Source organism: Dermacentor andersoni, chromosome 5, assembly GCF_023375885.2.
Source record: "Dermacentor andersoni chromosome 5, qqDerAnde1_hic_scaffold, whole genome shotgun sequence".
Classification (NCBI taxonomy): domain Eukaryota; kingdom Metazoa; phylum Arthropoda; class Arachnida; order Ixodida; family Ixodidae; genus Dermacentor; species Dermacentor andersoni.
The window spans coordinates 36,383,104-36,398,269 of record NC_092818.1 but is presented as its reverse complement, the minus strand read 5'-3'; the positions used below and the strand labels follow the sequence as shown (position 1 = coordinate 36,398,269).

The following is a 15,166-nucleotide window of genomic DNA, read 5'->3' as shown; positions in this document are numbered from 1 at the left end:
ACCTTGTAAACTTTCTTGAATCAAACAATTTTTTTAGCCCTTATCAGCATGGTTTCAGAAAATCTTTTTCTTGTGAAACACAACTAATAACATTCACTAAAGACTTGCATGCGTTCTTGGACTCAGGTTTTGCGACGGACTGTATTTTTTTAGACTTTTCTAAAGCCTTCGATAAAGTTAATCACGAATTACTTATCTATAAGCTAAGCCTTCTAAATATTGACCCTTTAATATTCAAATGGATTTGCAGCTTTCTTTCTAATCGTACCCAATATGTAACCATCAATGACAATGACTCACCAGAGGTGCCAGTAGAATCGGGTGTACCCCAAGGCTCTGTGTTGGCGCCTTTACTTTTCCTCATTTATATTAACGACCTGCCTAACCAAATCACTAGCTCTATTTGTTTGTTTGCCGACGATTGCGTAATTTACCGAAAAATAACTAATGATTCTGATATGGTTACATTACAATCAGACCTTGATAACGTTACAACCTGGTGCTCCCGCTGGCACATGAATCTTAACACTTCAAAATGCAAATTCATGAGAATCTCACGCAGCCAAGTATCTTTTTATAACTACCATCTTAACAACATCCCACTTGAATCAGTATCTTGTTATAAATATCTTGGAGTGCACATTACAAATAATCTCTCATGGAAACGACATATCGAACACATTACATCAAAAGCTAACCGCATGCTGGGCTATCTTAAACGAAATTTTTCACTCGCACCTTCTTCCCTGAAAAAACAGCTATATGTCACCTACATTCGGCCTAATCTAGAGTATGCATCCTCAATATGGGACCCTCATCAATTAACCTTAATTAACAGCTTAGAAGCTGTGCAGAATCGGTCCGTTCGTTTTATTCTCAACAATTACCAGCGCACAGCAAGCGTAACTAGCATCAGACTTGCCCTCAACATACCTCTCCTTTCCAAACGCAGAAAAATCGCTCGCCTTTGTCTGTTTCATAAAATATACCACTTAATTCCTACACTCAAATCACGCTTTATCGAACCAGCCCATTTTACTTCCGCACGCTTGGACCATCGTCATAAGGTGAACATCCCATTCCACAAAACATCTACCTATGGTAATTCATTTCTTCCAAAAACATGCCAGGAATGGAATCACCTACCGGATCCACTAGTCTGTATAACTAACACAGATAACTTCCGTAAGGCACTTACTAATATTATCTAGTATGCCTGATGTGAATGTATAAAGCAATTCCGCTTTCTCCTGAATATTATTGTTGATAAACTCTCTGTTTTATTATCTACCTAATCTGCAAACATTGTGTACTGTATTATGCTTTATTTTCTATCATTCTGTGCTTATTGTCTCACTCTAACCTGTCCTATATACCATTTTTTTTATATTTAATGTGTATTACTGAAGTTTTCCGTTTTTCTTTGTATAATTATATTTTTACCGCATTATGCTTTTTTGTTTTTTGTGTCGCTCTCGAGTTATTTTTACGTTGTACCATGCATTGTCATCTAATTAGTATTCGTGTTTTCTTTCTCCTTTCTTGCATACTTATCTGTATTTATTAGCCCCTCCCCTCTATAATGCTTCATTGTAAGCCCTGAGGGTACTATAAATAAATAAATAAATATCGCATTCTTTGTATTGACGGAAGCGACCCAAATCAATAAACCGCAACTGAAGACTTTTTTCAGCTTCGACATCATTTTCTTAATGAACAGTAGAGAATACCAGATTATACGCATACTGTAATGACGCGTGACTGCCGGGAAGAGCAGGGGTTGTAAATATAACCAAATCCAAGACCCCACTTTGCTTGGTTTTAAGCCGTTCAATTGAATATATGCCATTGCATCCACGTCTCGATAAGTAGCGTAAATGTATTCCAGCTACCAATGCGAATACAGAACTTCTTCATAAATCGCATTCTTTGTAAAGATGCAAGCGGCCCTAATCAATGAATCCCAACCGAAGACTTTTTTCAGCTTCGACAGCATTTTCATAAAGAACAGTAGAGAATAGCAGAGAACACGCATAGTGGAATTACGCGTGACTGGCTTGAAGAGCAGGGGTTGTAAATATAACCCAATTTAAGACCGCTCTTTGCTTGGTTTTAAGCCATTCAATTGAATATATACCGTTGCGTCCACGTCTCGATGAGTAGCGTAAATGTATTTTAGCTAGCAATGTGAATAAACAAGCAAGCAAACCCCAGTTTGCTTGCTTTTAAGCCATTCAATTGAATAAATACCGTTGTATCCACGTCTCGATAAGTAGCGTGAATGCATTTCAGCTAGCAATGTAAATAAACAAATTCTTCATATATCCCACTCTTTGAATTGATGGAAGCGACCCTAATCAATGAATCGCAACTGAATACTTTTTTCAGCTTCGACAGCTGTTTGTTGACGAACAGTAGAGAATACCAGGTTACACGCATAGTGGAATTACGCATGACCGGCGTGAAGAGCAGGGGTTGTAAATATAACCCTGATCATGACCCCACTTGGCTTAGTTTTAAGCCATTCAATTGAATATATACCGTTTCATCCACGTCTCGATGAGTAGCGTAAATACATTCCAGCTAGGAATGTGAATAAACTAGTTCTTCATATATCGCATTCTTTGTAATAACGGAAGCGACCCTAATCAATGAATCGCAACTGAATACTTTTTTCAGCTTCGACAGCTGTTTGTTGACGAACAGTAGAGAATACCAGGTTACACGCATACTGGAATTTCGCATGACCGGCGTGAAGAGCAGGGGTTTTAAATATAACCCTGATCAAGACCCCTCTTGGCTTAGTTTTAAGCCATTCAACTGAATATATACCGTTGCATCCACGTCTCGATAAGTAGCGTAAATGCATTCCAGCTAGCAATGTGCATAAACTAGTTCTTCATATATCGCATTCTTTCTAATAACGGAAGCGACCCTAATCAATGAATCGCAACTGAAGACTTTTTTCAGCTTCGACAGCAGTTTGTTAACGAACAGTAGAGAATACCAGTTTACACGCATACTGGAATTACGCGTGACTAGCGGGAAGAGGAGGGGTTGTAAATATAACCGTGATCAAAACCCCAGTTTGGTTGGTTTTAAGCCATTCAATCGAATATATGCCGTTGTATCCACGTCTCGATATGTAGCGTAATTGCATTCCAGCTAGCAATGTAAATAAACAAATTCTTCATACATCGCACTCTTTGAATTGATGGAAGCGACCCAAATCAATGAATCGCAACTGAAGACTTCTTTCAGCTTCGACAGCAGTTTGTTAACGAAAAGTAGAGAATACCAGATTACACGCATACTGTAATAACGCGTGACTGGCGGGAAGAACAGGGGTTTTAAATAAAACCCTGATCAAGACCCCACTTTGCTTGGTTGTAAGCCATTCAATTGAATATATACCGTTGCATCCATGTCTCGATAAGTAGCGTAAATGCATTCCAGCTAGCAATGTGAATTCACAAGTTCTTCATATATTGCATTCTGTGTAAAGACGGAAGCGACCCTAATCAATGAATCCCAACTGAAGACTTTTTTCAACTCCGACAGCATTTTCTTAACGAACAGTAGAGAATACCAGATTACACGCATAGTGGAATTACGCGCGACTGCTTTGAACAGCAGGAGTTGTAAATATAACCCTGACCAAGACCCCACTTTGCTTAGTTGTAAGCCATTCAATTGAATATATACCGTTGCATCCACGTCTCGATAAGTAGCATAAATTCATTCCATCTAGCAATGTCAAAAAAAAGTTCTTTATATATCGCATTCTTTGTAGTAACGGGAGCGACCCTAATCAATGAATCTCAACTGAAGACTTTTTTCAGCTCCGACAGCATTTTCTTAACGAACAGTTGAGAATACCAGATTGCACGCATAGTGGAATTACGCGCGATTGGCTTGAAGAGCAGGGGTTGTAAATATAACCCTGACCAAGACCCCACTTTGCTTGGTTTTAAGCCATTTAATTGAATATATGCCGAGGCATCCACGTCTCGATAAGTAGCGTATATGTATTCCAGCTAACAATGTGAATACACAAGTTCTTCATATATCGCATTCTTTGTAAAAACGGAAGCGACCCTAATCAATGAATCCCAACTGAAGACTGCTTTCAGCTCTGACAGCGTTTTCTTAACGAACAGTTCAGAATACCAGAATACACGCATACTGTAAATACGAGTCACTTGTGGGAAGAGCCGGGGTTGTAAATATCACCCTGATCAAGACCCTACTTTGCTTGGTTGAAAGCCATTCAATTGAATATATACCGTTGCATCCACGTCTCGATAAGTGGCGTAAATGCATTCCAGCTAGCAATGTGAATAAACTAGTTCTTCATATATCGCATTCTTTGTAATAACGGAAGCGACCCTAATCAATGAATCGCAACTGAATACTTTTTTCAGCTTCGACAGCTGTTTGTTGACGAACAGTAGAGAATGCCAGGTTACACGCATAGTGGAATTACGCATGACCGGCGTGAAGAGCAGGGGTTGTAAATATAACCCTGATCAAGACCACACTTTGCTTGGCTTTAAGCCATTGAATTGAATATATACCGTTGCATCCACGTCTCGATAAGTAGCCTAAATGTATTCCATCTACCAGTGTGAATACATAAGTTCTTCATATATCGCATTCTTTGTATTGACGGAAGCGACCCAAATCAATAAACCGCAACTGAAGACTTTTTTCAGCTTCGACATCATTTTCTTAATGAACAGTAGAGAATACCAGATTATACGCATACTGTAATGACGCGTGACTGCCGGGAAGAGCAGGGGTTGTAAATATAACCAAATTCAAGACCCCACTTTGCTTGGTTTTAAGCCGTTCAATTGAATATATGCCATTGCATACACGTCTCGATAAGTAGCGTAAATGTATTCCAGCTACCAATGCGAATACAGAACTTCTTCATAAATCGCATTCTTTGTAAAGATGCAAGCGGCCCTAATCAATGAATCCCAACCGAAGACTTTTTTCAGCTTCGACAGCATTTTCATAAAGAGCAGTAGAGAATAGCAGATTACACGCATAGTGGAATTACGCGTGACTGGCTTGAAGACCAGATTATACGCATAATGTAAGTGTTGACCAGAGACGCCGTGAAATCAAGTATTTATTCGGACAGCAACATGAACATAACAGACAGCAACGATTCAGTGGTTTCGCCTTATAAAGGGAGCATGGGTGCAGCCGAGGCATGCGATTGGCTAGCGATACAATAGCACATGTGAACAATGACCGCGTGCAACAGATACGCAGCGCACAGTAACAAGAGAATACGCTTGATAAACGTTGCACAGATACAACACTTCCCCTCCAACAAGATCAGAATCTGTCATACGTCAGATGATCTGGCTTCCGCTTATCACGAGCGCTGCGCCTGGGTAGCACAGGTGAACCAGCATCGTTTTGTTCTGACGTTGATGCACTTTGGGCTCCATGTGAGAGTGGGCCACCATCACTACGATCCAACACTGGCCGGTTTGAGGCGGGTGCAAGGAAACTCACTTTCAAGCAGTTCACTTGCATGTGGCAAAGGTACATCCTTTTCTTTCACAACACTACCAGGCTTTACAAAAGAATGTCGCAAATGATCCGCGTGCACAAACCGCGTCTGTCCATCCACAACCACAAGGTATGTCATTGCCGATTTCACATCCACAATCTTGCCTGGACGCCATTTCACCTGTTCCCCACGTACTGAACGCACAAACACTCTATCCCCAACAGAAAATACTCTGGGTGAACTCCTCCTCTTGTTTGCACTACGTACATTACTCTCATATTTGGCATTTATTGCATCCTGCATATCTGGTTTCAATAACGACAACCTTGTGCGCAACTTCCTCCTCACAAAGAGTTCAGCTGGTGTTTGGCCGGTGAATGTATGCGGCGTTGTTCTATAGGCGAACAGAAAATTATCAATTCTGTGCTGCAGTGACCTGGAACTTTTATTCCTCTGGTCTTCCAGCAATTGCTTCAACAGCGACTGCTTTACTGTTTGAACCGCACGTTCGGCCGAACCGTTGGACTGAGGATGATATGGTGGAGTAAGCGTATGCTTAACCCCGTTTGACGATAGGAAGTCCTCAAACTCTTTTGCACGAAACTGCGGCCCGTTATCAGTGACTACCTCTTTAGGTAGGCCATGACTTGCGAACAACGAGCGCACTGTTTCGATCGTGCTTTGCGGGGTCGTTGACGTCATGACTGTTATTTCCAACCATTTGGAATAGGAATCTACAGCTAAAAGGAACATCTTTTTTTCTTTTTCTGCAAAGTCTAGATGTATCCTCTCCCAACTGCTTGTGCACCACTTCCAAGATGAAAGCGGCGCAAGTGGCACCAAAGATTTTGTGCTTTAACAAATTTCACACTGCTTTACAGTTTGTTCCAAGCAGTTGTCTATCTTTGGCCACCAAACCATTGACCTTGCAAGAGCTTTCATCTTTGTAATGCCAATGTGTTGCTCATGCAACAAACACATAACTTCACTTTGAAGCGAATGTGGTATTACGACTCTGTTGTTCCACACCAAACAGCCGCAATCCACTGAAAGTTCAAATCGCCTCACGAAGAAAGGCTGATAATGAGCGTCCACAGCCCGCGGCCATCCGTGCCATACCATTTCACGAACAGCACTGAGAACTGGATCTTTCAATTTCACGCTCGATATCTTTCGCAGTTATGGGGAGTTTATTGACAGGCGAAAAATAAAAGATTTCTTCTGCCTCGTCACCGGCTTCCGGCAGTGGAAGGCGTGATAAACCATCTGCATTGGCTATCTTTGTTCCTCGTCAGTGCAAAATACGAAGCTGTAGTTAGCAAGAAAAATTCCCCAGCGGTGCACACGAGCTGCAGCTACTGCATTTGTGTGGTGCTTTGCTTCAAATATGACTGTGAGCGACTGGTGATCAGTTATTACACTGAAAGTACGCCCGTACAGATATTTATGAAATTTCTTCACTCCAAAAACAACTGCAAGCGCTTCTTTTTCCACTTGCGCGTAGTTACGCTCAGCAGGCGTCATCGTCCGCGATGCAAACGCGATCGGTCGCTCTACGCCCTCAACCACGTGCGACAGCACTGCGCCTAATCCGTAAGCAGAAGCGTCACATGTAACGAAAGAAATACAGCTGACATCATACAGTTCCAAGACCGTGTCTTCACTGATCAACTTTTTACAGCGACTGAAACATGCGTCACACTGGCTCGACCATTTCCATGTGCTGCCCTTGCGGAACAGTTGGTGGAGAGGTTCTAGCACATTTGCTAGGTCAGGCAAAAATTTAGCGTAGTAGTTTACTATGCCCAAAAATGCCTTTAGCTGAGTCACATTACTTGGTTTTGGCGCTTCTCGAATCGCTTTTACTTTTTCCGCTGCTGGGTGTACGCCATGCTTGTCTAGCTCGTGCCCCAAGTAACAAACATTTTCTTGGAAAAATTTGCATTTCCCTGCGTTTACACGAATGCCGTGCTTACTAAGCGCCTGTAGCACTTGCTGGGAACGGTGATAGCACTCCGTCAGGTTTTTACCTGCTATTAACACATCGTCCAGGTAACAGGCTGTCCCAGGTATGTTTTGTAAAACCTGGTCCATCACGGCCTGAAACATTGCGGGTGCGCTTGCCACTCCGTACGGCAATTGCCGGAACCTGAAAAGTCCCATGTGCGTATTCACCGTGAGCAGATGCTGTGCCTGCTCATCCAGCTCAAGCTGCAGGTAAGCCTTCGACAAATCTAGTAAGGTGAACATGGTCCCTCCAACCAGTGACGCGAATATGTCTTCTGGCAGAGGCAGTGGATAGTGGTCAAGTTCAATATCCCGATTGTCCGTGACTCTGGAATCCCCACATATCCTAATTTCTTTTCCCGTTTTCTTTGGCACGATAACTAGCGGTGTAGCCCAATCACTGTGCCTGACTCTGTACACCACACCAGCTTTCTCAAGGTCATGCAATTCATTCTCCACTTGTTCGCGAAAGGCATATGGTACTGGTCTCGCCTTACAAAAAGTTGGATGCACATCGGTTTTCATTCGTATACTACCAGTGAATCCTTTGATAGAACCATAGCCTGGCTCAAACACATCACCGTACAACTGTTTCAACTTCTTTTCAGCTTCCGCTGCTACCATCTGCCTGCCCTCCTGTATGTTATCCACGTCACATTGCAACTGCTGAACAGCATTTTGCAGGTCAAATTTTAGTGTAGTCATCCAATCTCGACCTAAAAGCGTCGGCATGCGGGCTTCATTTTCTTGCTTTGCGACTATCAGAGGCAGATCGTGGCTTCGGTTCTGATAAGACACATTAACCTTTGCTACGCCTTTCACTTTGAGTGCAGTGCCATTATACACTCCTAGACGCACGTCGTCTTTGGAACATGGGTAATTTGGAAAATTTTCATCAAAGTCTCTTTCAGACATTATGGTCACAGCTGCTCCCGTGTCTAGTTCCATCGGAATCTTCTTGCCGTTTACCTTTACTTTAAGCACAATAGGCGGAGAGCTATGAACTTGGTTAGTCGTACTAACAGTCAGCAAGTCTGTTGACGGCAAGGTCTCCTCAACTTTGTGCACGACCTTAGTTTTGCACATTTTCGCTACATGCCCTGGCTTCGAGCATTTGAAGCAGGTACTTTTGAGAAAAGGACAACTCACTGGCGCGTGCAGTCCGCCGCATCTATGACAGGCGCGAACAATGCCTTTCCCACGTTGCTTCCTTGGACCGTTTTAGGGGGCGCGCTGCTCGCTGCTAGCGGTCTTCGTCGCGTGTCGCCTGCCTTGCGTGGTGGGCTCCCGATACCAGTAAACGTCGGCAGGACTGGCGGTTGACCCCTCCGGTAGCATTTCTCGGGTGTCTTTCTGGGCCGTTTCCAAGGCGGTGGCAATTTCGCATACTCGCTCCCAGGTGACTTCGTCGTCTGACAAGGCAAGGAGACGGCATCGAATCGAATCCGTCCTGAGTCCAGCAATCAGTCGATCCCGGAGCGCTTCTTCCAAAAAGCTTCCAAACGAGCACGTTGCAGCCAGTCTTTTCAGCTCGACGATGAACTGTTTTAGGCTTTCGTCCGGCTCTTGCTTTCGCTGGTAGAAGCGATACCGTTCCGTAACCACTGACCGTTTTGGAGCATAGTGCTTTCGGAGAGCTTCTGTAGTTTCTTCGTACTTGACTTCCGTTGGTTTCTTCGGCAGCAGCAGGCTACGGAGAGTCACGTAAGCCTTTTCACCCAGGATTGTTAAGAAGACTTGCAACTTCTTACTTGAGTCTATTCCATTGGCGGTTGCATACAGGTCGAACCTTTCCAGGTAGACTTCGATATTGCCAGAGCCTGGGCAGAACTCGGCCAAAGATCCCAGGGTGTTGGTCATCACTGATGTCCTCGCTTGCCGTGGCGTCGTTGCCGTTTCCTCAGGCTTGGTCATTGCCTCTGCCTGAACGATCCCATCCTCGTCGCCATGTTGACCAGAGACGCCGTGAAGTCAAGTATTTATTCGGACAGCAACATGAACATAACAGACAGCAACGATCCAGTGGCTTCGCCTTATAAAGGGAGCATGGGTGCAGCCGAGGCATGCGATTGGCTAGCGATACAATAGCACATGTGAACAATGACCGCGTGCATCAGATACGCGGCGCACAGTAACAAGAGAATACGCTTGATAAACGTTGCACAGATACAACAGTAATGACGCGTGACTGCCGGGAAGAGCAGGGGTTGTAAATATAACCCAATTCAAGACCCCACTTTGCTTGGTTTTAAGCCATTCAATTGAATATATGCCATTGCATCCACGTCTCGATAAGTAGCGTAAATGTATTCCAGCTACCAATGCGAATACACAACTTCTTCATAAATCGCATTCTTTGTAACGACGCAAGCGACCCTAATCAATGAATCCCAACCGAACACCTTTTTCAGCTTCGATAGCATTTTCATAAAGAACAGTAGAGAATAGCAGATTACACGCATAGTGGAATTACGCGTGACTCCCTTGAAGAGCAGGGTTTGTAAATATAACCCAATTCAAGACCGCTCTTTGCTTGGTTTTAAGCCATTCAATTGAATAGATACCGTTGCGTCCACGTCTCGATAAGTAGCGTAAATGTATTTTAGCTAGCAATGTGAATAAACAAGTTCTTCATATATCACATTCTTTGTAATGACGGAAGCGACCCAAATCAATGAATCGCAACTGAAGACTTATTTCAGCTTCGACAGCATTTTCTTAACGAACAGTACACACTAAGAAAAAAAAGAGTACCTCTTACTCTTTTCGGAGAGTCTGGACTCGCCACGTATACGACACACTTTGTGGGAGACACCCGAACTCTCTTTCGGCAGAGAGTCCCGAGACTATCTGTGCTCGATACAAGGTGGTTACGTGACTGCACACACAATAGTCATGCACACTCTCTTGTAGTTGTCTCCTAACCTTCTCAAAAGGGTTACACGACTACTGCTGAGGGAGTCCGTTAACTATTCTTCAGGAGTCAGACGACTCAAGATAAAGGGTCACATGACTACTGCTCAAAGATTCGGGCAACTATTCGTGATGAGTCTGACGACTCCAGCAGTGTGTGTCAAGTTACCCTTAGTGCGCGGTGCAGGACTCTTGCAATGAGAGTAAAATAACTAGTCCATGTAAGTCGTTTGACTCTCGGATGGCAGTGTCGAGCCGCTTTTCAATATGTGTCACCAACTTTTGCTGTAAGTACACACGACTACGGCTAGTTCGCAAGATGACTACCGTGAAAAGACAACATATAAGAAAGAACCCATAGCAAACTTGCCAAAAAGGACGTGGCAGGTTAGCAACAATAAGTTAACATTTCATTACGCTTTGTCGTCTTCTGAAAAATTCAAATGTATTAGTCAGCACAGAATCACCATGAAAACAAGACAGTTCTCATTACTATTAAACTGGAATCAATAGCCAACCAAGCAAAACAGTCCTAAATAAACATCCAATATGTAGCCTGCAGGTGCATATGCATGACACTGCAATGCAACTCAGAACCATAATGAGACCCCAAAATATTATGTAACTCATGTAGAAGTTCAATTCAGCACTGCACAAGTCTCTAATGTCAAAACATTTATAAGTTAAACCTATTTCACGGTTCTTCGAGACGTGTCTTTATTTAGAACTTACGATTTAATATTTTAAGCAAGTAAGCTACACATAACAAATAAAAAAGGCCGCACTTATGTACAAAGGAGACCCAGATAATCAAGTGCAATAAAAACAATATTCGAACTTAGATTACATAAGCTATGCGTTATACTAAGCTTGCTGAAAACAACTGGTTGGCAATTGATAATCCAGTCTAACAGTAAGAATAGCTGTCTTACCTTATGGTACTCTAGTTGGCACTTTCCCCCCCCCCCAACTTGTGCGTGTTAGTGGCAGTTGAAAATTGATCTGAAAAATACCACATTAAAAATTGTGCATCAATTGTATTTTGTCATACAACATGCAACAGTGTATAAAAGCTTCACAATAGATATTACAAAAATAAATACAGCAAAACTTGTACTAATTGTTTATTTATGTTGACAAACATACTTTTGCAAGACGAAGTATAATAGCTGACACAGACAATTTCAGATTGCAATAACCACTAATACAAAACTTGCCATAATCTAAACACGCTGACAAAATATGTAGCACAGGTAGCTGTATTTTGTTACGGCAAAGATAGCACATGAATAATGAGGACAAGGGAGGAAGCAGAACACATAAACAAACTATACCCAGCTGCATGCATGCAGCTGTAACAATACACATGGTGCACCAAGGTCCAAAAGAAACAAAGAGGAAGATGTGAGGAAGGCTTCTTTTACTCATCACAAACTATCCTGTAAGAGCAGCTTATGCACTGGCTGTAATCTACCCTCAGCACATACGTAAGTTACATTAGGCGCCACATTTACAAATCATTCATACAATGTTCTAGTGATTGTCCTTATTCCGATTTTTAACTTGGAAAGCATGACTGAGTATCGTAAAGCCTCCCTAAGGCTTGGCACATATACAGAAAGAAGTGTTTCTATAAACACTGGAGGTCACGGAAGGATGACTGACACATACCTCTTTTCATTCTTTTGTCTTTGTGATTATCTACCATAGTAGTCTTTTGTAGAGTGAAACACATCCAGATAATACACTGTGGACAACAAAGTGTGAATACCTGTTCTTGATTTCTACCTTTCTCTGGTGTCCCGCTAAGGTAAGATTGGTGCAAAAAATTGTCTTCCCAATGTATGCGTTCCCACAAAACAAAGTAGGAGCAGATGATAAGCCACATTAATGGTGCGTGAAATAAAACATCTGTTCTTAACTTACGACTGCCATTCCAATCTGGTGCAATTTTCTGCTTTGTTGTGCACTCTAGCACAGGTGCTACGCAGTTCACTTGGTGCCCAAAGCAACTCTCACACCATAGCAGGATGTCAATTTTGTTTTTCAAATTCTAAGTGAAACTCTGGTTATGGGGGACAATTGCAAACTTATAGTTTTGCTTTGTATCTTCATAATGTTGTAGAGCAGGGTAGAAAGCAAGAACATACATTTATAATTTGGGTTTCCACGGTGCTTTGCATGGATATGTTTCAATGAATGATAAGACTACTTGGTAGATAAACATATGAAAGATAGGAGAATTAAGCTCGAAGTCTACCATATCAGTAACTTGGAATTTCATGTGTAATTGAAATTTTGTGATTCCCATCGATGAAGAAACAGTTTTGACAATATGTGCCAAGACAACTAAGTCACTCATGCTCACAAAGGAAACAAAATAAAAACAAGCAAGATTGCAAGAAGTTCCAACTTGCAACCTAAAGTGAGACGCCTCACATGACTGACTTATGTATTTACTGAGCATAAATTACATCTTGCGCATAATCTGCTTGTACAAGATGACGAACAATGAGTTACTGCTGCTTTCTCTCTGGGGAATTTGGCTCTTCTGAACACATGCACATTGTGTGGCACAGCTGCGTGGATGTAGCTGGGCACAGCTGTTATTCAGCGTCAGTCTGTTTTTATGCTCCGGTACTATTATCGTTGTAATTTATAATTAGTAAATAGCCAAACTATTTTGTTGATCAGCTCCATTTTAAACAAAACATACTGACAGATTTCCCTGTTTATCGCTAACAAAGAGATGGGTACATCATTTCAGATTTCAAGAAACAGCTGCGGAACAGAACAAATGGTGAAGACAGAAAATCTACAACGACCAGTACCTTTTTTCTTAAATGCGATGTAATGGCTCTTTCTGCAATGAATACCATTATTATCAAAAATTGTAGCCTGAAAAAATAATTGGGAAATATTTACAAAAGCGACAGGGATTAGAACTGCATATTAATTTCAAATGCCTTCTTAAACAAGATCACAATAATTGAAGTTTCATTAATTTCAGCAAAACGCTGACATCCCATTATTGAAGCTAGTCAGTGCTGAAGGTATTGGTAGTTTGTAGGAGTCCTCAGACTGGCAGCTCTGAATTATTTGTCACCATACTTGGTGGAACATGCTTTGCTCTTTCAGATATTACTTTGCCAAAAAGCCTTCTGTAAGCCTTGTGGGACAATTCTGTGTGGAAAAGAAATCTATTTGATCATTACTTTTTGGGTATATGTATCTCAGAACTGGTGCTAGTCTGAGTTCTTACAAAGTAGACATTATTGAGTACTGTAATTCTAATGCCTGCCACTGCTATAAATTTCTGTTAGTTAAAATTGTCGCACTGTCATGAGGCAGTTATGTTCAATAATTAGTGGCAGTCACCGCTGAAACACTCAGTACAAAACACAAAATAAATATATGGAGTCAAAATTTAAATGTCCAACAAGGTCACGTCTCAAGTCTACATTTCACACAGCTGTCTTTTTTTTTCTGTTAATGTGCCAATACCAATCGCACATTCACAAACATTTTAGTATTGCATTTCTGGCAAATGCAGGAAAATTCACCGTCTTTAACAGAAGCCCTTGGGAAGACAGCATAGAATCACTTCGACAAGAGGACTTGCCTTAAGCTTTGCGTCGCTATGTTGTAGGTCACTGACTAAACGGGAACGTTTTGCTGTTTGAATATTACTCGAAATATTTTTATTATTTGTACTAGAGGTTTGAAAAGAGACCGAATTGTACAGTGCTTCATGCAGATCTCATATATTCCATTAGCTTTTGCTTAGCTGCTTCTTGAGTTATGTCCTACACAACGGAAAAACATAGTCATATTTGCGGGCACTTTCTTGTGTATTAAATTTTCACAAAAAGCAGTGTGCTGCAGTTAACTCAACTCCCTGTAGACTTGCAAGGTGCCGATACCTATTCAAACAGCACGTAAAGTTACTAGAAGTATGCAAGATTAGTAGGCAGGCAGGCCTGCGTACTAATCTTGCATACCTCTCATGTACTCTGAAAAAAAATTATTGAGAATACTTCAATAATTTTTTTCTCACAATAGCATGAGAATGAGCTTGTGCACTTATAATTGTCCTATACAAATTAAATTTGGCATACATACTCTTCAAGATAAGCAGAATACCAATATCTAATTGAAATTGCAATCTGTAAAAATTATTTAAAGTCGCCTAATATCTTTTGCATAGTTCCAGAAATTGTACAAGCTGTTTCGATAGGTATCGCCACTCTACGGTATACAACTACCCTAAATAAGATACAGCATGAAACTATTTGCGAAACTTTTATAAACAAGTGCCCATAAAAATATATTGCCACTATGTAGGACATAACTAAAGAACACCTGCTACACAAAAACCAATGACAATTCAAATCTACGTAAAACTCCCTATGAATGGCAGTACATTCAAATTTCTAGTACAAATGATTTTAAAAAAGGTGTTTCAAGGAGCATTTCCCCGTAATAAGTGGGTGTCAGTGTTTCTACCAAAGGGTTACAAACTACCTTGGGGCATACCATAGGGAGTTTTATAAATAGCACAAGCACGCATCTGCCTAAAAAGCCCCATGCCCTGCTTGCATTACTTAAACATATTTCTGCATTCTGTTGTATGTCACCGTTTGCATCCCTTAACACTGAGGGCGCAAAACCAAAAAAACAGCCTATTAATACACCTAATTTTTAGCCTGTAAA

At 41.5% G+C, this 15,166-nt stretch overlaps 1 protein-coding gene across 1 annotated transcript; it reads right to left on the bottom strand.

Moving 5' to 3' along the window:
- Positions 1-8,761: 8,761 nt before the first annotated feature.
- LOC126519918 (uncharacterized) lies at positions 8,762-9,400 on the bottom strand. Its single transcript, XM_050169192.1, has one exon. The coding sequence runs from the start codon at positions 9,398-9,400 to the stop codon at positions 8,762-8,764; it is 639 nt and encodes a 212-aa protein (XP_050025149.1).
- Positions 9,401-15,166: the final 5,766 nt, after the last annotated feature.